The sequence below is a fragment of the Hypanus sabinus genome, chromosome 2 (genome assembly GCF_030144855.1).
Source record: "Hypanus sabinus isolate sHypSab1 chromosome 2, sHypSab1.hap1, whole genome shotgun sequence".
Lineage (NCBI taxonomy): Eukaryota > Metazoa > Chordata > Chondrichthyes > Myliobatiformes > Dasyatidae > Hypanus > Hypanus sabinus.
The window spans coordinates 9,662,569-9,687,920 of record NC_082707.1 but is presented as its reverse complement, the minus strand read 5'-3'; the positions used below and the strand labels follow the sequence as shown (position 1 = coordinate 9,687,920).

The 25,352-nt window shown below is 40.0% G+C and overlaps 1 protein-coding gene across 1 annotated transcript in view; it reads right to left on the bottom strand.

Moving 5' to 3' along the window:
• Positions 1 to 392: 392 nt before the first annotated feature.
• The window catches only part of LOC132402900 (zonadhesin-like), a 69,965-nt gene continuing 45,005 nt past the window's right edge, over positions 393 to 25,352 (bottom strand). The window contains exons 21-26 of the mRNA XM_059985981.1: positions 24,147 to 24,336; positions 22,400 to 22,558; positions 20,236 to 20,366; positions 13,777 to 13,976; positions 10,615 to 10,784; positions 393 to 584 (exon numbers count right to left, since the gene is read on the bottom strand). Of these exons, the coding sequence (XP_059841964.1) occupies positions 10,647 to 10,784; positions 13,777 to 13,976; positions 20,236 to 20,366; positions 22,400 to 22,558; positions 24,147 to 24,336 (818 nt within the window). The 3' untranslated portion in view covers positions 393 to 584; positions 10,615 to 10,646. The remainder of the gene's footprint in view (positions 585 to 10,614; positions 10,785 to 13,776; positions 13,977 to 20,235; positions 20,367 to 22,399; positions 22,559 to 24,146; positions 24,337 to 25,352) is intronic.

The following is a 25,352-nucleotide window of genomic DNA, read 5'->3' as shown; positions in this document are numbered from 1 at the left end:
CTTGTCAGTTTTTGCCCCACACTTGTCCTTACCTTTTTAAACTGGCTTGCTCTCCCTCTTCTTTTAAAAGACCCTGTTGCATCCACCTCTAGCACCATTGCCAGCAGTGCATTCCACACACCCACCACTCTCTGTGTGAAAAACTTAACCTCTGACATCCCCCATGTTCCTATTTCCAAGCACCTTAAAACTGTGCCCCCTCGTGTTAGCCATTTCAGCCCCGGGAAAAAGCCTTTGGCTATCCACATGATCAATGCCCCTCATCATCTTATAAATCTCAATCAGTGAATGAATGCTAAAGAAACAGGTTGAAGTATTTCCATATTTTATTTATTTTTTCATTTGTGTGGAAATTATATTTTTAAGTACAGGTGAACAATGTTTTTGGATTCTAAGTAAACTTGGCCTACTTGGCAAAGTTTATAATTGATGTGTAAATTAATAATCAAACAGACAGACAACAACAGTTTACTATTAGTTTCTGATTTTTAGTTGACCATCATCGCCTCTCATCAGATATAACATGACTTGTTGAACATGTTCTTGTGAGTCCTCTCTTCCAATAGGTCCTTGAGCTGTATTTCCTGAGAAAGGAAAGAAATCGTAAATGACTTCAGTATCAGATTAGCAATGGAAACTGAGTAAAGTGAACAAGGTTGTTAGACTAGTTCTGTACTGTTGCAGGTTATCCAGCCCTGGCTGCTCTCAGAGGTGGAGTGAAAATAGGGCATGAAATATTGTAAACAACAACAGGGGAATTATTTCCGGTATTAACACAAATTTTATTATTTAAGTAAGACTGAAAGATCAGATTATCATTTACTAAAAGCATTGATTGAATTTTTTAAGAGTGTGTATAATCTGAGACTAGCCCAGTGATGACGATTCTGGGTGAGTTTTCAAAAGCTTAGTTCCTTAAGGTTGTCATAGCTCCCACTACCCATTAAATGCTCCCAAAGGAGCTCACCTCAAATAACCTCTGACAACTTAGTCCAGCTTCTGGACTTCACACATGGCTTTGCTACTAAACCCAGCAGAACTGTTTCTACTGACAGGAGAAGGAGCAAAGGCAGGTTACTGGCACATTAAGACCAGTCGCTTCGGGCAGATCGTCAGCCATGGTTGGCAGCTCTTTAGGAGAAGGAGAAGTGTGATCTCAAACCTCTACTGCCTTGCAGCTGGACCCGCTCATGGGGAAGTCTTTGTGAGGAAACTCTGAGGAAAAATCCAGAGTAGGAGTTCCTAAGGCAGTCCTATTTTGAGTTCAATGCTGAGTGGCAACTCCTGTGACACCGCCGCTGTCGAACTGTATTGGTCGTTGCTGTTCCTTTGGGTCATCAGCTGAGCAGAGGGGGGAGCCTGCTGCATGGGCAATAGCTTGCTCTCCATATTGTACTGCCCTGGCTTGCAAATTACATCGACAGCTAGGAATTAGGATCCCACAACAGCAGCTACTGAATTTAAATTGAAGTAATGATATAAAATTGAAATTACAAACATAAGCTTAGTAGTGTCTTCAATGAAATCACTAAATTGTCGAGTTCATTAATCTCTTTCCAGTAAGGGAATCAGCAGTACGAAGCAGATCAAGCTGATGTGTTAGACTTATAATAGAGCTCAGACCTTAGACCCGTTATGCTTCAGCCTGACCACTTGGAGGAGCTGGAGTCTTCTTCCACTGATTAGTTGTTGATTATTTTCCTCTTTATCTATTTTTAATTAACAGCTTTCCTCTGCCTTGTTGTGTTCATCTATTTAAATCCTGCCTGCTTTGTTTGTCTTTGTCCAATCTAGAGTTTACCAACCCTGCATGTATTGATTCTCGGGTCCAAGCCTCTCTCTTCTAATCAATCCATAAGTAAAGATTCTTTGTTCAACTCCCATTCTCATTTTTTGTTTTCCTCTACAGTTGGGTCCACTTGGTCTAAGCCTCTCCTGGTAGTTCACTTGTTAGATGCAGAACTCCACCTTAATAAACCCAGTTCAGACCCAGCTTGGCAACCATCACTTGTTACAGGAATGTCTTAGGAACAGCTTCTTCCCCTCCACTATTGGAGTTCTGAATAGACAATGAACAATCCATTAACACTGTCTCACTATTTTTGAGTTTCAAGGATAACAAAGAGGGATATTAAATTATTTATCCATGGATAGATTTTTAATGTCCTGGAATTCTGACTGTTTTTGGAAAAGAACTGTGTTCTTTCTTATATTAAAAGGGCAGCATCAATCTAATAATGTTTCACAGGTGACTTGATTTATGGAATACAATGTGTAAAGCAGATGCTCAGTTTCTGAAGCAGGCCTGTAGCTTTGGTGGCACAACATGACCAGCCAAGAAATGTCACCGCTGTTGCATTTAGACAGAAAAGCCCACTGAATTCTAGCACTAAAAATCCAAAGACATCATTTAAATCAGGAACGTTGAGATGTACACCCATCTTGGGCTGATTCTATCTGGATGCCACCCGCAGTTTAATTGAATAATGAATGTAGTTCTCCACTACAGGGAGCAGATATGTTTTCTTTAGTCTGTAGTCATCAGGAAGTGGGAAGAATTAACACAGTGTGGTTAATGAAATCATAGATTCATCCTTTCTAAATGGGTTTACCAGATTGGAAGCAATACACAGAACTCTGGAGGAACCTAGCAGGTCAAGCAGCATGGAAAAGAGTCAACAGTCGAAGTTTTAGGCCGAGACCCTTCTTCAGAACCAGCTTGTAATGTGTAGACAATCCCTGTATTCACATCACTTAATGAAGAGAAATATAAAATTGTGTCTGTGATCATGGGATAAATTAGCTGTCAGAGCTTTGACACAAATTACAGGCATCTTGCTGTTTTGTAGTGATGTTGAAGTCTGCTTTAAGTTGAGCTGTTACACTGTTTGATGTTTTCATGGGTAAAATTGAGCTGACTGTTGATCTCTCTGCCACCCATCTTTTTTCAAGAACAATTGATAAATGTCATAAATGTATTACAAATGTTTGCAGATACGACCAGATGAAATAGAATGTAAATTGCTGCTATGTGCATGATATCCTTCTGCTATTCAGTCATTTTATATGTAGAAGTTAAGGACTACTCTAATGGGTCAACTGGTTTAAACAATGGGTCGTTTTAATTTGGACGATTCAGTACCAAATCCATAGTTGATACAGAAATATAAAAACTTATGGCACATGGAGGCAAATTGGCCCATTGTCCCCAAACTATTCCAGCTGAACTCAGGAGGTTACCTGTAATTTCAAGCAGCTTTTTAATACTAATATTAGAATGGGAGGTTTAACTTTTGAAGTAATGTACACCCCACCTCTCAGAGCTAAGAAGGAGAGGAGAATAGAATTAGAAAAGTATAATGGAGGGAAGAGTACTTGAATCGTGTTTCTGGTTTTGTGTTCTTAATATAGTGAGACTCCATGCCTAGGGAACAAAATCTTTAAATATTAAATAATTAAAACAATTGTAATCATTTAAGCACAAATTATAAACTGCAGCAATGAAAAAATAGGATACTTTGTTAATTAGCACATCTAAAAAATTAACTTTTGTTCCTGTGATGATAGTCTATTCCTAAATGGAAATTTTATTGAGAAGTAATTAATGACATAAACCTTTAAAGGTGCCACAATGTTAGAGATTAGAGATGTATGATATTATCGGAAACAAATACAGATTTTATTCTTTGCCAATCTGTTTACAGTCACAAGGAAGACACAAATAGTGTTCCCAGTATGTACTGTAAATGTGGTCTCACAAATGCCCATTATTACTGAAACATAACTTCACTACTTTTGTATTCAATTCTAAAATAAATCAATCAAAAATCAAAATCAGGGTTAATGTCACTGACATATGTCATGAAACGTGTTGTTTTGCAGCAACAGTACATTGCAATACATAATAATATAAAGCTGCAAATGACAAACAGATGTATATATAAAATTACATTAAGTAAGTAGTACAAAAAGAGATTTAAAAATAGTGAGGCAGTGATCATGGGTTCATCGCGCATTCAGAAATCTGATGGTAGAGGGGAAGAAGCTGTTCCTAAAATGTTGAGTGTATGTCTTCAGCCTCTTATACTTCCTTGGTGGTAGCAATAAGAATAGGGCATGTCCCGGGTGATGGGGTCCTTAATACGAAATGCCTGTGTCCAGGAAACTGGACAGGCCAGTGCACATGATGGAGCTGGCTGAGTTTACAACTTCCTGAAGCTTTTTCTGATCCTATGCAGTGGTTCCTCCACACCAGTTAGAACGCTCTCCATGCTACGTCTGTAGAAATTTGCGAGTCTTTGGTGACACACCGAGTCTCCTCAAACTCCAAATGAAATATAGCCATTGTCAAGGTTTTTTGTAATTTCATCAATATGTTGAACCCAGGGATAGATGTTCAGAAATGTTGACACCCAGGAGCTTGGAACTGCTCATCCTTTCCACTGTTGTACCCTCAATGAGGTGTGTGTTCTCTAGATGTCCACTTCCTGAAATCAAAATCTATTCTTACTGATGTTGAGTGCAAGGTTACCGTTGCAACACCACTCAACCAGCTGATCTATCTCACTTCTGTACGCCTCCTCATCACCATCTGAAATTCTGCTGACAATTGTGCTGTTATCCGCAAGTTTATAGATAGCGTTTGAGCTGTGCCTAGCCACACAGTTGTGGGTGTAGAGAGGGAAGACCAGTGGGCTAAGCACATGTTCTTGAATTGCACCAGTGTTGTCAGTGAGGAGGAGATGTTACTTCCAATCTGCACTGACTATGGTCTCCCACTGAGGAAGTCAGGTGTCCAGTTGCAGAGGGAGGTACAGAGACCCAGGTTTCAGAGTTTGTTAGTTTGTTAATTGGAGTTGAGCATATGTTTGTGTTGAATTCTGAACTGTGATCAAAAAACAGCAGCCTGACGTAGATACTGCCATTGTCCAAGTAATCCATGGCTGAGTGTAAGTGTAGAGCCAGTGAGATAGCATCCACTATAACTATTGTGGCGATAGGGAAACTGCAGTGGATCTAGGTCCTTGCTCAGACAGGAGTTAATTCTGGCCATGACCAACCTCTCAAAGCACTTCGTCATAGTGGATGTGATTGCCACAAGGCCATAGTCATTGAGGCAGCTCACCCTGTTCTTCTTGGGCACTGGTATGATTGTCACCCTCTTGGAGCAGGTGGGAACCTTTGACTACCGCAATGAGAGATTGAGTATGTCCTTGAACGCTCATGCCATTTGGTTGGCAGAGGTTTTCAGAGCACTACCAAGTACACCATCAGAGCCTGTTGCTTTGTGGTTTACCCACTTGAAGGATATTCTGAAGTCAGTTTCCAAGACAGAGATCAGAGAGTCACCAGATAGAGCAGGGATTTTCACAGGTGTTGGTTTATTCTCCCCTTCAAAGGATGCACAAAGGGTGTTGAGTTCATTTGAGAGGGAAGCAGCACAGCTATTCATGATGGAAGGTATTGCCTTGTAGGAAGTAATGTCTGCAAACCTTGTCAGAACTGATGTTCATTTGATTCTGTCTCTAACCTCAATCTGAATTATTTTCGCACTGTTAATATAGCCTTCTGTCGGTTGTATCTGGACTTCTTGCATAGTTCTGGATCTAAAATTTTCTAAGCTTTCCTAAGTAGTTGCACTAGTCATTTGCCAATCCTGTACCTATACCAATCACAAACAAGAGAAAATCTTCAGATGTTAGAAATCCAATTGACACACTCACTAGATGCTGGAGGAACTCAGTAGGTCAGGCAGCACCTATGGAAAAGAATACGTCGATGTTTTGGGAATACGTACTCTTTTTCTTAGATGCTGCCTGGCCTGCTGAGTTTCTCCAGTACTTTGTATGTGTGTGTCTAGGATACTAAGATCCTTCTGCAGAGCTAAAATGTTTCATTTTAGCTTTTCCTGCTATAATGAGTAATTTCACAGTTTCACAAATTAAATTCCATTTGCCAAAAGTTTGCTCTGTCATTTAACCTATCAGTACTCCTTTAAAGCCTTCTTGCTTCCTTTATGCATTTTTTTCTGTTATTAGCAAATTCAGCGACCAAACATTTGGAGCTTTCATTCAAGTAATTTATACAAAATGCAACCTGTTGAGGTCCCAACATGTGTAAATCTCTGCAACATACCATACATCTTGCCAACCGGAAGATTACCCATTTATGTTTACTTTCTGTTTACTGTTAGCTTGCCAATCTTCTATCCATTCCAGTACATCACCTCCCACAACATGAGCCCAATAACCATTAATTTCATCAGATACCTTAGAATCATACTCATAGAACAATACACTACAGAAACAAACCCTTTTCCACATCCAGTCTGTGCTGAACAACTAATCTGTCTAGTCCCATCGATCTGCACCCAGACCATAGCCCTTCATACCCATCTCATACATAGAAACATAGAAAACCTACAGCACAATACAGGCCCTTCAGCCCACAAAGTTGTACCAAACATGTCCCTTACTTAGAAATTACTAGGCTTACCTATAATCCTCTATTTTACAATGCTCCATGTACTTATCTAAAAGCCTTTTAAAAGACCCTATCGTATCTGCCTCCACCACTGTTGCCGGCAACCCATTACATGCACTCACCAGTCCCTGAGTGAAAAACTTACCCCTGACATCTCCTCTGTAACTACTCCCCAGCACCTTAAACCTGTGTCCTCTTCTGGCAACCATTTCAGCCCTGGGAAAAAGCCTCTGACTATCCACACGATCAATACCTCTCATTATCTTGTACACCTCTATCAGGTCACCTCTCATCCTTCTTTACTCCAAGGAGAAAAGGCCGAGTTCACTCAAGCTGTTCTCCTAAGGCATGCTCCCCAATCCAGGCAATATCCTTGTAAATCTCCTCTGCACCCTTTCTATGGCTTCCACATCCTTCCTGTAGTGAGGCAGCCAAACTGAGCACAGGACTCCAAGTGGGGTCTGACCAGGGTCCTATATAGCTGCAACATTACCTTTCGGCTCCTCAATTCAATTCCACTATTGATGAAGGCCAATACACCGCACGCCTTCTTACCTACTGAGTTAACCTGTGCAGCTGTTTTGGTTATCCTATGGACTCAGACCACCAGATCCCTCTGATCCTTCACACTGCCAAGAGTCTTACCATTAATACTATATTCTGCCATCATACTTGACCTACCAAAATGAAACACCTCACACTTATCTGGGTTGAACTACATCTGCCACTTCTCAGCCCAGTTTTGCATCCTATCAATGTCCTGCTGTAACCTCTGACAGCCCTCCACTCTATCCACAACACCTTCAATCTTTGTGTCATCAGCAAACTTACTAACCCATCCCTCCACTTCCTCATCCAGGTCATTTATAAAAATCACGAAGAGTAAGGGTCGCAGAACAGATCCCTGAGGCACACGACTGGTGACCGACCTCCATGCAGAATATGACCTGTCTACAACCATTCTTTGCCTTCTGTGGGCAAGCCAGTTCTGGATCCACAAAGCAATGTCCCCTTGGATCCCATGCCTCTTTACTTTCTCAGTAAGCTTTGCATGGGGTACCTTATCAAATACCTTGCTGAAATCCATATACACTACATCTACTGCTCTTTCTTCATCAATGTGTTTAGTCACATCCTCAAAAAATTCAATCAGGCTAGTAAGGCATGACCTGTCCTTTACAAAGCCATGCTGACTACTCCTAATCATATTATACCTCTCCGAATGTTCATAACTCCTGCTTCTCAGGATCTTCTCCATCAACTTACCAACCACTGAGGTAAGACTCACTAGTCTATAATTTCCTGGGCTACCTCTACTCCCTTTTTTGAATAAAGGAACAACATCCGCAACTGTCCAATCCTTCGGAACCTCTCCCATCCCTATTGATGATGCAAAGATCATTGCCAGAGGCTCACCAATCTCCTCCCTTGCCTTCCACAGTAGCCTGGGGTACATTTCGTCTGGTTCCAGCGACTTATCCAACTTGTTGCTTTTCAATAGCTCCAGCACATCCTCTTTCTTAATATCTACAATCTCAAGCCTATCAGTCTGCTGTAAGTCATCTCTACAATCACTAAGATTCTTTTCCATAGTGAATACTGAAGTAAAGTATTCATTAAGTATCTCTGCTATTTCCTCCGTTTCCATACTTTCCCACTGTCACACTTGATAGGTCCTATTCTTTCATGTCTTATCCTCTTGCTCTTCTCATACTTGTAGAATGCTTTGGGGCTTTCCTTAACTCTGCCCCCAAGGCCTTCTCAAGGCCCCTTCTGGCTCTCCTAATTTCCTTCTTAAGCTCTTCCTATTAGCCTTATAATCTTCTAGATCTCGAACATGACCTAACTCTCTGAACCTTTTTGTAAGTTTTTCTTTTCTTCTTGACTAGATTTATTACAGCCTTTGTACACCATGGTTCCTGTACCCTACCATAACTTCCCTGTCTCATTGGAAAGTACCTATACAGAACTCTACTCAAATATCCCCTGAATATTTGTCACATTTCTTCCGTACTTTTCCCTGAGAACATCTGTTTCCAACTTAAGCCTCCAATTTCCTGCCTAATAGCCTCATAATTCCCCTTATTCCAATTAAACACTTTTCTAACTTGTCTGTTCCTCACTCTCTCCAATGCTATGGTAAAGGAGATCGAATTATAGTCACTATCTCCAAAATGCTCTCCCACTGAGAGATATGACACCTGACCAGGTTCATTTCCCAATAACAGATCAAGTACAGTCTCTCCTCTTGTAGGCTTATCTACATACTGTGTCAAGAAACCTTCCTGAACACACCTAACAAACTCCACCCCATCTAAATCCCTCGCTCTAGGGCGATGCCAATCGATATTTGGGAAATTACAATCTCCCATCATGACAACTCTGTTATTGTTACACCTTTCCAGGATCTGTTTCCTTATCTGCTCCTCGATATCCCTGTTATTATTAAGTGGCCTATAAAAAACACCCAGTAAAATTGTTGACCCCTTCCTGTTCCTAACCTCCAGCCACAGAGACTCTGTAGACAATCCCTCCATGGCATCCACCTTTTCTGCAGCTGTGACACTATCTCTGACTAACAGTGCCATGCCCCCACCTCTTTTGCCTCCCTCCCTGTCCTTTCTGAAACATCTAAAACCCGGCACTTTAAGTAACCAATCCTGTCCCTGAGCCATCCAAGTCTCTGTAATACCCACCACATCATCTCCAAGTACTGATCCACGCTCTAAGCTCATCTGCTTTGTTCACAACACTCCTTGCATTAAAATAGACACATCTCAAACCTTCAGTCTGAGCTTCTTTATCACCTGCCTATTCTCCCTCTCGCACTGTCTACAAGCTTTCTCTATTTGTGAGCTAATCTCCTCTTCCCCAGTCTCTTCAGTTTGGTTCCCACTCCCCAACAATTCTAGTTTAAACTCTCCCCAGTAGCCTTAGTAAACCTACCTGCCAGTTTATTGGTCCCCCTGGGATTGAAATGCAACCTGTCCTTTTTGTACAGGTCATACCTGCCCCAAAGCAGGTCCCAATGATCCAGAAATCTGAATCCCTACCCCCTGCTCCAATCCCTCAGGCACGCATTTATCCTCCACCTCATCCTATTCCTATTCTCACTGTCACGTGGCACAGGCAGTAATCCCAAAATTACTACCTTTGCAGTCCTGCTTCTCAACTTCCTTCCTAACTCCCTGTAGTCTTTCTTCAGTACCTATCATGTACCTATCCAAATTTCCTTTAAACGTTGAAATTAACCCTGCATTCACCACTTCCACTGGCAGCTTCTGAGTGCGGAGCTTAGTCAAGATGGTACTATACGGTGACTCCTTTGCTTGCACCTTGAGAAACAGCTCTATTTCCATCTTTAATATCTCTACTTTTCCCTTTCAGGGTTCTTTTGAAGACCCTGACCTGGAGTTACACGCTGACTTTGGTTCCTTGTGGTAATGGGACCCACTCTCGGGACTTCATGACTGCCCATTATCTGACATGCCAAGCGCACGGCCTAAGAGTTTGGCTCGCCTTTGGAGGCCTAGGATCTTGGGGGTCCGGAGACGGGTGGATTGAATGTCAGTGTCGCAACAGATTGGTGTGTTGTGGGAGCCGGATTTTCTTTGGCTTCATTATTGGTTGATGATTGAATGATCAAATAACTGGAAATGTGTGATAATGAACTGCCACTGGATAGCAGAGCTTGATCTGGGAAAGAGTGGCAGCATGAGCATTAATCAGCTGGCAAGTACATAGTTGAAAGTATAGCAGCAGATGGACACAAAGAACCCTGGTGGTCTTTGTGGTTGAGTGAATAAAAAAGGGCACTGTCAAGTGCTTCTGGTATGTGAAAAAGATTGCTGAGAAAATATATGGCACCTTGGAACATTAAAAATGCAAACTATTGTCTGATTTTTCAATCTTTAACTGGATGGAAAAGTAACTGTTAATTTCCTGTTGTGTATCATTTCAAACACAGAACGCCTGATTGCAGAATCATCATTATGCTGTTGGTAGAAAGCAAAAAAAAGAAAAGGGGAGACATGCACTTTAGCTTCTGTCTAGTAATCTGTGGTAATGGATCACCCATCCATTATTTTCTCTTTACAGTCCACTAAAAGCTACCATTGAGCATCAAATTACCTTGATTTAAATGTACACAACATGTTCTTTCATCAGTAGCATCCTCTGATGCGATTAGCGGTGGTACAGGTAGTTGTGGGAGTACACAGCATTCTTGTGCAGTTAACTGTGGCAGTACCAATGCATTCACACGCTTCAGAGCAATCTTCTGTGATAAATTTTTCCCCAACCTATTCACAAAAGACAAAGAGAATTTACATTTTCTTCAATTATTAAAATGATTATCATTCCAAGATCTTTTTGAATCATTTTTAAATTTGCTAATGCAGAATTCAATTTGCTGACAGAAACTTGTCCAGTTCATTTTGACTCCTGTATTTATTCTTGTTTTGTCTCCAATTGCTTTTCAGCATTTTTAGGTAGATCCCACTTGAATTAGCTAAGCACAATTCGACCCAGTGGGCAGGGATTCTGAACAGCCAGCTTAGCTGGCAGTGGTATCAGAATGAGCAGGATTACAGTGGGTGCCCCAAATCTTCAGGTCATGCAACTCAGGGACTAGTGCTACTATTATTTTGGTGACTGTTTGTGCTGGATCGTAAATATATGTGTTGTGTGAGATTATATATATTGTGTTTTGCACCTTGGCCTTGGAGGAATGACATTTCATTTAGCTGTATGCATGCGTATGGTTGAACAACAATCAAATTTGGACTTGAAACTGTGGGGTTGGTATCACTTGCACAGGCAGTGTAGGCAGCCTAGTCTATTATGGCACAGCAGTATCATCCATAGTTGCATGGGTGGGAAGCAAACATGGGAAAGAAACAATGAAAAGAGAACATTTTACTCTACTGTTCCTGTTGAGAACTTAGCCTTTGTTTTAATGTAATTGACCCCCTCAGTGCAGCAGTTACCATAGGATGCAAGAGAACTAGTTCTATTCCAAAATCTTTAATATAATTCAAGGCTTTTCTCAACCCTGAAAAATGTAGTATCTCAGGCAGAGTCTTTTGTCTTCAGTTAGAAGGTGTGGTGATGGCCATAGGAATCAGAACATTCATGTACTTTCCCAATGATATTTCATGTCTTTATTCACATCAATATTTACGTCATTCTACAAATGCCCAGTTGAAAGCATCCTACCAAGCTGCTTCACTGCATAGTATGGAAACTGCACTGAGGTAGACATGAAGACCACTTAAATGATCCCTGGCACTAGCCTACCCACCATTAAGGACATATATACAGAAAGGTGCCGGAAAAGGGTCAAAATCCTCATGAAGGATCCCACCTAGCCTGCTCATGGACTGCATGTCCCACTCTGAACAACAAGGAGGCTATACAGCATTTACGTCAGGACCACCAGACTCAAAAACAGTTACTTTCCCCAAGCAGTGAGGCTAATCAACACCTCCACCACTAACCCACCCCTCCACACCCCCAATCACCACTACTTTATCATTTCCTGTCAGTCACCTTATGTACAGACACTCCTGTGTCTAGTATCACTTTACAGACATTTAATCAATCTATGTATCAAGCTAACTTATGTATTTTGTACTTATTGCATTATTAAATTATTATTGTATTGGATCTGGAGTAACAATTATTTTGTTCTCCTTTACACTTGTGTACTTGAAATTACATTAAACAATCTTGAATTCTGCAGATAATGAGCCACACCATATACTGCACTACTTACCAGCTCTTGTCTGATACTTCTACCCGAGAAGTGCAGAAGCAAAAGTTCGCATCTGATAAGAAAGACTAATTGAATCCAAATTCAATTAACAGACCATCTTCTTAAAAGCTTCCATGAATACAACATTCAGTGTTGTGTTTGAAAGTGAAAAAAACAATCTCCCCCGCCTGTTTTGGAGATTCAGGAGCCTAAGAGCTTTGGATCAATAAAACATTCAGATTGATCCAGTGCAAACAGCAAAGTCACTGCTTGTGAAAGAAAAATGCACAAACTGCAGATATTCTGAGAAATGAGACAAATACTATGCCCTTGTTTTGGTCAGTATCTGTTTCCAATTTATTGAACTGTCAGGATAACCATACGCTGTATATGAAAGAGAAATGTGCTATAATTTAACTTTTACTGATAAAATCATACTGTTCTGGCCAAAGTTACAAAATATACCCGCCTTCCTATATGTTGTATAGATCTTACTGCTTACTGGAAATTGTTTTTTGAGGAATTGAATGGGATATAAGAATATGTTACACACACATAAGTGTAAAGGAGAATGAAATAATTGTTAACCTGGCTCCGATACAATTCCAATAAAGCACAATAAGATAAAGAACAATCATAAAAATACAATAAATATAAATAAATAAGATTGCTTATATACACAGATTGATTATATGTCCATAAAGTGACTCTAGGCACAGGAGTGTCTGTACATGAGGTGACTGACAGGAAATGATGAAGTAGTGGTGGCTGGGGGTGTGGCGGGGTGGGTTAGTCGGTGGGGGTGTTGATCAGCCTCACTGCTTGGGGAAAGGAACTGTTTTGGAGTCTGGTGGCCCTGATGTGGATGCTGTGTAGCCTCCTCCTTAATGAGAGTGGGTGGGATCCTTCATGATATTACTGGCCCATTTCTGGCACCTTTCTGAATATAAGAACTGTCGAGAGAAATATTAAACATGACCATCACATTGTAATGGGCTTTTCTTGAGTCGCTGAAAGAAAAAAGGTACAAATAATTTATAATTGTTTAAGATTGTTTCATTGTTTAAAGTCATTTCCAGTACACAGGTGTAAAGGAGAACCAAGTAATTATTAATCTGGATCCGACGCAGTCTAAAAAATTCAATAAGATAAAGACTACAATAATAATAATAAAACCACATGAAATCTAAATACATAGATTGATTGTATGTCAATGCTGTGTAGCCTCCTCCTTGATGATAGACAGTCCAAGAGTAGGGTAAGTGGGACCTTTCATGATCGGCCTTTATCTGACACCTTTCTGTCAGAAAAGTAACAATTGCAAGCATCCCAGAAATTATTGCAGTAAGTGGATCTTCCAGTGTACACTAACAAATATTAGAGCAACGTACGCAATATGTTGGATAAACTCAGCAGGTCAGGCAGTTGGTAGATGCTGCCTGTCTTGCTGAGTTCCTTCAGTATTTTGCGAGTGTGGCTCTGGATTTCCAGCATCTGCAGAATCTCATGTGTCTAACAAGCAGTGAATGCTGATTTACCTCATAATACTTGTTTCGATACATGCATCCACATTTATTGTAGGGGACGCATTGGAAATCACTGAGTATGAAGCCTGGTAAGCATTCACAACCCTCCATGTTGGCTGCTTCACATTCTGAGGGGGAATTGAAGTCACCACATGAAGCAGGGCAGGCTGACATCTGCATATTGTATTGGCTGTTTTCTGGACATACCATCTCTGTGGATTGTAATGAAGCAAAAGATCATTGCATGTAAGTTAAATAAATACATTTATGTCATTGGTAAAATAGATAAGCAAATGGCATTTATTTATTTATTTATTTATTTACATGATACCCCTTTTAAGCAGGCGTCTCTAGAGATGTGGCTTGTTAGCCACTGAACTCAACAGTGAGAAAACCACCTTTCTCAGACCCCGTACATTATGGTCAATATGACTTGGGTTCCACCAAACCCGGGAGGTTGGGGTGTCTCACCCACCTGAACCCTGATCTGTGCGAATACTAGGTAATTACTGCCCCCGTGCAGTCACCCATCAGCAAGAAATAACTGAATGTACACTGCATACAATTATTAAGAAAGTATATTTACAAATTTCAGCTTTATAGAACAGTTAGTAGGAAAAAGAAAAGGAAAAAATAAAAAGGGCCCAAGCTGTAGTAGTGTTGTGCTAACTGCTATGATACTATAGCCCCCTAAATGAAGATGATAACACTTTTCCCACAAATACTGTAAAGTGTCCTCCAGTTTTTAATTTCTGTTTTTATTTCCAACTTCTGTGAAGGTGAGAAAGCAAAAACGGACAATCTAGTCAGCCCTTCTGTCTGAAAAATGGTTGCAAGTGCTTCAACCTTTTCTAAGGCACTCACATTTGTTATGGATGGCGATGTCCTTGCATTCTGCTCCTTCCATTAGCTGCTTAATTGTCCACCACCATTCATGACTAGATGTTGGACTGCAGAACCTCAATCAGATCTGTTGGTTCTATGTTTGCTAAGCTCTGTGTATTACATGCTGATTTTGCTCAATACAGGACTACAGCAGGTACTGTAGTCCTGTATGGCAGCTTTGTTTGGCTGGCACATATAACTGCCTGGACAACTTACGTAGGCAGTGAAATGTGTTGTAATTTAACTTTTGAGGATAAAATCATACTGTCTTGGCCACAGGAACAAAATATACCTTTATGAATCTTACATTTTTAAAACAGGCTCAAGAACTGATTTCTGGAAGTTGTCTGGAGAAATTGAATTGGGTATAATAACATAGGTTACCTTTACACACATAGTATATCAGAAGAATAACAATTGCAAGCTTCTCAGGAACATAAACTAGTGTAAACTAACAACTATTAAAGCAACACATATACAAAATGCTGGAGGAACAAAGCACTCAGACATACTGTGAAGGTGAGAAAGCAAAGACCTATTTAAGTGTGCCCAATGCTGCTCCTGACATGGCTTTCTGCACCCACCTCACTGAACCAGGGTTGAACCTTTGCTTGCCTTTACAGTAACAGTAGATTGAACAATACGGGAGGGATTTGGGGTAACAGATTACACACAGGATGTGTATACAAGACCGGCTAGACAGGTTGGATCTGTATTCGTTGAACTTCTGAACCATGAGGAGTGACCTTATTCAAGTGTATTAGATTTTAAAACAAGAGGGGTTTGACAGGACATGGTTTCACAAGTTGAAGGATCACAAACAAGGACACATACTGTATTTACGAAATAATAGGTTGGTCATTTAAAATTGAGGCGTGTAGAAATTTCTTATTTGGGAGGGGAAAAGAATCTGTAGAAATTTCTGCACCTGAGGGTGGAGGATATATTTAAGCTGGGGATAGATAAATATTTGAATGATCAAGAACTGAGGTTTCTGGGGAAAAGTTGAGACCAGCTTAAGAGTAGTCATGATCATAATGAAAGGCGGAGTAAGCTTGAGGGATCTAGTAACATATTCCTAATCCTGTTTGCTTGATCTTGTCCACAACACTTTCAGTACTATCTATCCCATTTGGCATGTTTGTATTGCTGCAGGATTGTCCTCAGTGTGAACCATGGAGTGTATTCTAACTGCACCACCATCTGGTATGGACAGACCACTGCACAGCATTGGAAAAAACTGCAGAGGGTTGCAAACAACTAGTTCCATCATGGGCACGAGTTTCCCCACCATCAAGGACATCTTCACAAGATGATGCTTCAAAAAGGTAGCATCCATCCTTATGAAACTGCATCACCCGGGACAGGCCCTCTTCTCATTGCTACCATCAAAGAGGTAGCACAAGAGCCTGAAGACAGACACTCAATGTTTCCGGAACAGCTTCTTCTCCTCATCCACTAGATATCCAAATGGACAATGAAACATGTATACTAACTCAATATTTTCTTGTTTTTTTGCTTTCTTTTTGCAGTACCTATTTAATATAATATATTTCTTCTTGTAGTTTATAGTTTTTTTATTATTAAGTAATACATGTACTGCTGCTGCAACAAATTTCATGACAAATGCCAGTGACAGTAAACCTGATTCTGATTCTGAAGAAGGGGGTTGGCTCTGAATATGAATGGTCTCGGGGAAGAAGGGACTAAGAACAGGCTAATCCCTTTAATAATGACATATTTGATAAGCAAAGCTCAAGCACAGAATAATGTTATTATGGAATTAAAATTGGATTGTATTTGACCTGGAGCTACCCCCACAGAGCAACATACTAAAAAAACATAATTGAATTGGGAGAGAAGATGAGGACTGATCCCTCTCCTGGCTTCACATAGTGTTATTAGTTTTGCCCCTATAGAACACTGACAATATAATTCTGAGAGTATCAGGATAACCTCTTCTGCTCTTACTGCTGAATATAGACTATCCTTGAGTGGAATATTTTTCTAGCATTTCCAGTTTATAGCTTGCTGTTTGCCATTCACAGTTACAAAGTATGATGCTTAAATTGTTCCAATGAATTTACGTGCAAGTATTTATTTGCCCTCTTTTTTTCAATGTTAGCAGTTGATTTTCCAATGTAATAATGTCAATTGACAATGATTTGCAATTGTTTCCAACACTTGATAAATATGTTTAGGAGATACCTGCATTTTTGCTGCAGATGTGTCTGCAATTTTTTTTAAACTTGGGGTCATTTTTATCAGCTGATGGATGAGCAGTTTAACAATCTAGGAATACTTTAACTCCCCCGATCTGTGGCCCACTTTCAATCCACTGATTTTCGTGGATGGAAAACTGTGCAGTGGATCTGGTCTCTGCAAACATAAGACCATAAGACCTAGGAGCAGATTCAGCCCATCGAGTCTGCTTCATTATGGATAAATTATTATCCCTCTCAATCCCATTCTCCTGCCTTCTCCCCATAACCTCTGATATCCTTACTAACCTCCACCTTAAATATACCCAGTGACCTAGACTCCAAACATGGTAATGAATTCCACAGATTCGCCACTCTTTGGGTAAAGAAATTTCTTCCAATAAGTGAGTAAGTTTTAATGCTTGTTGATGCAGGGTTCACATCTCACTCTAGAAACCTGAGCATGAAGCTAATTATCTTTATCGTCTGAGGTGTCATCTTACAGGTGGCATATTGTACTTGACCCCTGTCTGTTGTCTTAGGTGAACACAGCATTTTCTTCAAAGAGGAAAGAAGCCTTATTTCCCTTTATTTTGACAAGTATTTATGAATTAATTAGTCACTATTATCAAGATGTTGTGTGCAAACTGCTTGTTTCATCATATTATGGGTACAGCATAAAACCTATAAGCAATTAGCATAATGCCTTTACAGTGCCAGCAATCACTGATTGGAGTTTAGTTCCTGCTGCTGGCTGTAAGGAGTTTGTACGTTCTCTCCAAGACAATGTAAATTCCCTTCCACATTCCAGAAATGTACAAGGTAGGGTTGATGAGCTGTGGATGCCAGAAGCATGACAGCACTGTGGGCTGTCCCTAGCACATCCTCACTGCTTTGATCTGATGCAATTGACACATTTCAATGTAAGTTTTGACGTATATGTGACGAATAAAGCTTACCTAAATCTTTAAACATTTCAGCAGACTTACTGAATTTCTAAGATTCATATCCAAATCTGTCTCTCTTTGAGCTCATTGGGTAAATGCTGCACTGGGAGTATTAGATCATCACTTATCACAGCTGAGTGTACAGACTGATAGCTCATTCAAGCTTTTATTTATTTATGAGAAATAGTCAAAAAATTCTAGTAAGTTACAACCTGTGATTATGTTCAGTTACCCGGAATTATCCTCCATTATAATTAAAATGGGAAAAAATGAAAAGCTTTCCTACTACACTGCATAGGTTTTAATTCACACTACAAGCTTAACGTTGGTGTGAATCTGTTTTTGGCAAAGCTGAAAGGATGTATGATAATCCCTCTTAATTTACCTCTTCTCCTCACCTGCCTATCACTTCCCTGTGGTGTCCCTCCTTCTTCCCTTTCTCTCATGGTCCACTCTCCTCTCCTATCAGATTCCCTCATCCCCAGTCCCCTACCTTTTCCACCTATCACCTCCCAGCTTCCTACTTCACCCCCTCTCTCCCACCCACTGGGTTTCACTTATCACCTTTGAGCTTCTACTTTTTCCCTTGCCCAAGCGTTTTTATTCTAGTGTCTTCCCCCATCTTTTCCAGTCATGAAGAAAGGTCTCAGCCTGAAATGTTAACTGTTTATTCCTCTCCATAGATGCTGCCTGACTTGCTGAATTCCTCCAGTATTTTGTATCTGTTACATTATGCGGGTCAGGTGCCGGAGGATTGGAGGATAGCTCATATAGTTCCGTTGTTTAAAAAAGGCTCAAAAAGTAAGCCGGGAAATTATAGGCCGGTATGTTTGACATCGGTAGCAGGTAAATTATTGGAAGGAATACTAAGAGATAGGATTTACAAGTATTTGGATAGACAGGGACTTATTAGAAAAAGTCAGCATGGCTTTGTGCATGGTAGGTCATGTTTAACCAATCTATTAGAGTTTTTCGAGGAAGTTACCAGGAAAGTGGATGAAGGGAATGTTGTATGCATGGACTTCAGTAAGGCCTTTGACAAGGTCCCGCATGGGAGGTTAGTTAGGAAGACTCAGTTGCTAGGTATAGATGGAGAGGTAGTAAATTGGAATAGACATTGGCTCAATGGAAGAAGCCAGAGAGTGGTAGTGGAGGATTGCTACTCTGAGTGGAGGCCTGTGACTAGTGGTGTGCCACAGGGATCAGTGCTGGGTCCATTGCTATTTGTCATCTATATCAATGATCTGGATGATAATGTGGCAAATTGGATCAGCAAATTTGCTGATGATACAAAGATTGGAGGTGTAGTGGACAGCGAGGAAGGTTTTCAAAGCTTGCAGAGGGATTTGGAGGAATGGGCTGAAAAATGGCAGATGGAGTTTAATGCGGACAAGTGTGAGGTATTGCACTTTGCAAGGTCAAACCAAGGTAGAACATACAAGGTAAATGGTAGGACACTGAGGAGTGCAGTAGAATAGAGGGATCTGGGAGTACAGATATATAATTCCCTAAAAGTGGTGTCACAAGTAGATAGGGTTGTAAAGAGAGCTTTTGGTATATTGGCCTTTATAAATCAAAGTATTAAGTATAAGAGTTGGAATGTAATGGTGAGGTTGTATAAGACATTGGTGAGACCGAATTTGGAGTATTGTGTGCAGTTTTGGTCAGCTAATTACAGAAAGGATATTAATAAGGTTGAATGAGAAGGTTTACAAGGATGTTGCTGGGACTTGAGAAATGGAGTTACAGAGAAAGGTTGAATACATTAGGACTTTATTCCCTGGAGCGTAGAAGAATGAGGGGTGATTTGATAGAGGTGTATAAAATTATGATGGGTATAGATAGAGTGAATGCAAGCAAGCTTTTTCCACTGAGGACAGGGGAGAAAAGAAACAGAGGTCAAGGGTTAAGGGTGAAGGGGGAAAGCTTAAAGGGAACATTGGGTGGGGGGGGCTTCTTCACGCAGGGAGTGGTGGGAGTGTGGAATGAGCTGCCAGATGAAGTGGTGAACACGGGCTCACTTTTGACATTTAAGAAAAACTTGGACAAGTATATGAATGAGAGGGGTTTGGAGGGATTTGGCACAGGTGCAGGTCAGTGGGACTAGGCAGAAAAATGGTTTGGCACAGCCATGAAGGGCCAAAAGGCCCGTTTCTGCGCTGTAATGTTCTGTGGTTCTATGGTTCTATTACTCTGGATTTCTAGCATGTGCAGAATCTCTTGTGTTCTTGATGAAACAGGATAGGGTTACAATCTTCAGGATTTCTCACTCCCTCTCTTGCAACATCAACTCTTTTTGATGCTGATTCTGTATTCAAGTAGTCTGGTGTGGATCTGACCTCATTACATTAAAGCTGCAGCATGAAAGCCCCAGGAAAATGTTGAAGTATCACCTACCTTAGCTGTAAATACATATAAAATAGTAATCAAGTCCATACCACAGAGGGTGTCACTCCTCCATTCTCCTAGAGTGACTCCTTGTTCTTGACAGTGTAGCGCATATTGTTCCAGGCTCAGGCACAGCACCTCAGTGTTATTCAATAAGGCACACATACTGAAAATGCAGTTCCTGCAATTAAAAATGGAAAAAAATAACTATTCTTATTATTCATCACGTTTTATGTATCACAGGTGCAGCAGAAATGATCATGGGTGAAGGGTGGGAGAGGGGATCTGCTATAGTTTCTCGGTGGCCTTACTAAGTTTGATCTTGACCATATCCTCTTCCAAGGTCCTTTCAAGCATCCATGTTAATTGCTCCAATACCGGCAGGTGTTTGCTGCTTGGAATGTAACATTTGGAATTCTCCACCTAAACATCTCCACCTCTTCCTCTGCATATTAAGGAATTTTTAAATGTTTTTTACTACTACGATCTCCTTATGTGGCTTCTCTGGATCATCTTGCCATATTAGGTCTGGCATATAAATGCTAGAATGTAATGGCATCAATCTGGACTGTTGGACTGTGGCACCAAGCAGTGGATTAACAGAACTTACACTGGTTCTGGATGGATTTACAGCATTTGTTTCTTATTCTTTCATCCCATACAAGCAACATTAATTACAAAAAGATCTATACTCAGTGGTCACTTTATTAGGTGCAGACCGATGTGGTCTTCTGCTGCTGTTGCTCATCCACTTCAAGGTTCGATGTGTTGTGTGTTCAGAGATGCTCTTCAGCATACCACTGTAGTAATGCATGGTTATTTGAGTTTCTGTCACCTTACTGTTAGCTTGAATCAGTCTGGCCATTCTCCTCTGATCTTTCTCAATAATAAGACATTGTTGCCCACAGAACTGCTGCTCACTGGATGTTTTCTTTTGCACCATTCTCTGTAAACTCTAGACACTATTGTACTGAAACCACCCTGTCTGGTATCAATCATTCCACAGTTAAAGTTGCTTTGATTATATTTTTTCCCATTTCTGCAGTTTGATCTGAACAACAACTGAACCTCTTGACCATGTCTGCATGTTTTTGTGCATTGAGCTGCTGTCACATGATTGACTGATTAGGTATTTGCATTAATGAGCAGGTGTAGTGGCTACCGAGTGTATATTGCAAAGTGCTAGTTGTCTTTAATAAACTGTTTTTATTTGCCTATCAGAAAGAGTCTAACACTAGAAAGGAGTGTTTTGCCATTTTCTGCCTCCCACTGGCATTGACCGCTTACTTTTAGAATGCAAGGAAAGTAAGTCCAGGAATAAATACGACCATGGCTGAACTATGCTGGCTTCAACTCCATGACTGTAGCATTTCTCTATAACCCCTAAATCCTCCATCTTACAAAGATTTGTCAAACTCCACCTCAAATATATCGAATGATCTGGCCTCCACTACCCTCGTAGCAAAGAACTCCAGAAATTCACTACCTCAGACAAATTTCTATGCAACTCAATTTTAAGTTACTGTTTCCTTATTTTGTAGCTATGTCCCTTTGTTTATATTCATTTTTACTTTATACCTTCAAATAAGCTTCATTGGTAAGCCACTTTGTAAGCCACCTGAGACAGTGGGGAGCTCGATAAAGTTAAGGCATATTTTTTAAACTACGTGGACTATAATTAAATTTGATAGGTTATGGGTGTATGTAAAAATGATATTAATATAGCCAGGTGAAGCATTTAATATAGGAAGGTTGTTGGATTGGTAAAATGATATAATCATAATAATTTGCATTTATAATTTGCATCTATAATACAAAGTATTTAACATAGTAAATGATCCCTAGAATCTCCACAGACAACAAATCAGGAAACAAGGTAACTGAAAGCTTGGATCTTACAGCAGAGCTTGAGGAATATTGATAAAGGGAAGGTAGATAAAAAGGTTGAGAAGATTGGAGAGGGATTTCAGAGATTAATGCAGAGCTACTAATGGAGAATGGATTAAAATTTGGCATTCACAACAACCAGAACAAAGGCACTGCAGAGATCTTGGAGGGTTGTATCACATTTTTGGGGTGGTAAGCAAAATTTGGCATATAACCATGAGATGGTTTTACCTGAAGCATTGAGGGACTGGGAGCAGAATGGTAGGTGAATGAGTTTTGGAGTGAAGATTCGAGCAAAGATTGCATGCTTTGTACAAAAGTTCTTACATTTGATACTGCTCTGGGGGGATGAATCTATGGCAGTTGCCGAATGGTCCATCTGGATCAGAAATAATTCCACAGTAACTGGTGCTGTTTATGAGAGTCAGTTCGGTTTTGCTACACTGCAAGGCCAATCCCAGATTTTCATCTGTAGTCGGTTGCTGCCTGAATTCAAATGACAAAAATATAAGTTAACAAGCGAGAAAACTCCATCACTTTGGACTGCGTACAGATCTGGCTTCCTGAACTATATGTGAATCACTGACACCATTAACAGTAATTACCCATTTATTCATGAACTGATCTGCAATCGAGCAGAGCACTTTATTCTTATGTGGAAAAATGAAAGTTCGATTAAAAATCAGAAGTGATTTAAATCCATTCCCATTTCTTTAAAATAAACTCTCTCAAACCAATATTACATCTTAAGCAAGAATAGCTTTACTATATGGCCAGATCATCATTCCTTTAATTTGATATTACAACGGATAAAGAGAATAATTATCACCACATATACTAACAGAAAGGAACATTGCTGCAATCTATGTGGCACATTGTCTGCAATTTTGAAACATGTTCTGCAAAATTGTGCAGTCAGAAATGACTCAGTACTGCTCTTCTACTTCAAGGATCCTTATCTTTAACCAGCCTTCTATAGTTTCAAAAGCTGATGGAATTTCTGTGCACTTCCAACCAATTCCATTTTATCACACTCTTCATTAATAAGTAACATTGAATTTCAACGAACAGTATGTACATAGTTTTCTCTGCAATTCGCTTAAACTGTAGGAGTTGAGCTGTCACTGTTTAATAGTTTTCTTCTGTGAAACTCTCCATAAACATCTCAGAGGATCTACTCCTAGTCCAAAATATTGATGCAACTACGATGAAGGCACATCAGCAGCTATACTTCACTTGGAGGAAATTTGGTACGTCACCAATCAAGCAAACTTCTACAGATGGACGGTGGAAAGCATTCTTACTGGTTGCATCATTGTCTGGTATGAAGATACCAATACACAGGATCAGAAAAAAGATGCACAGAGTTGTGGACTGAGCCAGCTGTATCATGGGCACAACCCTTCCCACCATGGAGGACATCCTCAAGAGGTGGTGCCTCAAGAATGCGGCATCCATCATTAAGGACCCTCACCTTCCAGGACATGCCCTCTTCTTGTTATGAGCATCTGAAGATGCACACACTCAATGTTTTAGGAACAGCTTCTTCCCTTCTCAGTAGATTTCTGAATGGTCCATGAACACCACCTCACTATTTTGCACTCTATTTGTGTTATATTTTTCATATTTCTTATTGTAGCATACAGCAATTATTTTTATATATTGTACTGTACTGTTGCTGCAAATCAACAAATTTCACAACATATGTCATTGATAATGAGCCTAATTCTGATAATCTCTTTGGGCCTGTTTTCAGTTTACAGTTTTATATCCCTACAAGATGAGGGGACTGTTTAATTCTCTTATGCGAGATGCAAATCACATCTTCATTTCATAGTGAAACTCAGCAGCCCCAATGAAATATAATTCAAATATTTTATAGTGAACTTGAAGAGAATGGAAGGTTACTGTCCAGAAAGGACTGATTTTAATAGACATGTTAAAACCAACTTCACCTGCAACGGCCTTGCAAGACTGACTGTGGGACTCACTATTAACTAGTTTGAATTACAGTTAACAATTTATTGTGTGCTATATGATACCATGCACAATAAGAGAATTTATACACACATACCACTGCCTCTCTGCAGCTTCTGGTCCTCCAGGTATAGGATTATTTTTGTCAACCCCTGAACTTTTACCAAAAACATTCATTTCCATATTTCTTATTCCATCTGATTGCATGAGATCATTTTTGCCTTTTCCTGTGAAGTTATTACATAGTCCTCGAACCCACTTCTTGTAGTTAATCGGCAGAGTGATATCTGATGAAGAAAAAAAATGAACATTTAAAAATACTTTGTAATAGTAACTGCTAAAGGAGAAACACAAAAAGGAGAAAGTAGGAGATATGGTGATAAGATTTAATTGAGGAGGGGCACAGTAAATAAGTGTAGAGTGTAAAACTGAGGATAGATGAGTTGAGCTGAACAGTCTGCTCCTGAACTGCAGATTTGATAAAATCAATGCAACCCCAATATTGATTGCTACCTCTTAAATACGATAATGAAATGGCAGCACTATGTAGATGGAATTTATTTTCAGTGGTTGAGGTATGCATGGAACTTTATAGGTTTTAGAATGTTATTGTGAGGGGAATTATTGTGTGGAGAGATTAAGCTTGACAAAACCACATTTGGAGTACAGCGCACAGAGTTAGTCATCATATGTAAGGAAGGACATTAATGCTTTAGAAGCCCAGAGAAGGCTTAATAGATTAAGACTTGGAATGGGAAGACTGCCTTCTCAGAGAAGGTTGGGGACAATAAACTTGAATTTGTTAGAGCTTACAAGAGCAAGAGAAGATTCCATTGGGTGGGTTTAGAGAAGATGGTTCACTTTGTCCTAGAATCCTGTATTGGAGAAGGTGGGGAGTGGAGGAGTGGTTACCACTATAAAATAATGCCTTTGCTCACTTAAGACAAAGAAGAGGCCTTCTTTCGCCTTTCTAGAATTGTAAAGCTTTTGAGATCTCTTCCTCAAAGGGCAGTGGAGGAGTGTTTGAAAATATTGTGTTCATGCTATTTGGAACCAAACAGTATTAAGGATAATAAAACCAAACAGTTTAGATATATACACAGCTTAAAGCTAAAGCAGAAAACCATAAAAAATAATTCTAAGCTGTGGGGCTCAGGACTATAGCCAGATAAGAACAATGAAAGCAGGCTATTCTAGAGAATGAATGTATTGATAAACTGTCCAGATCCCACAGTCTTTTTCATCAACCCTTGTTGGATTTAACAGTTGCAGTTCTCTCTCCTTACTAGACCATAAGACCATA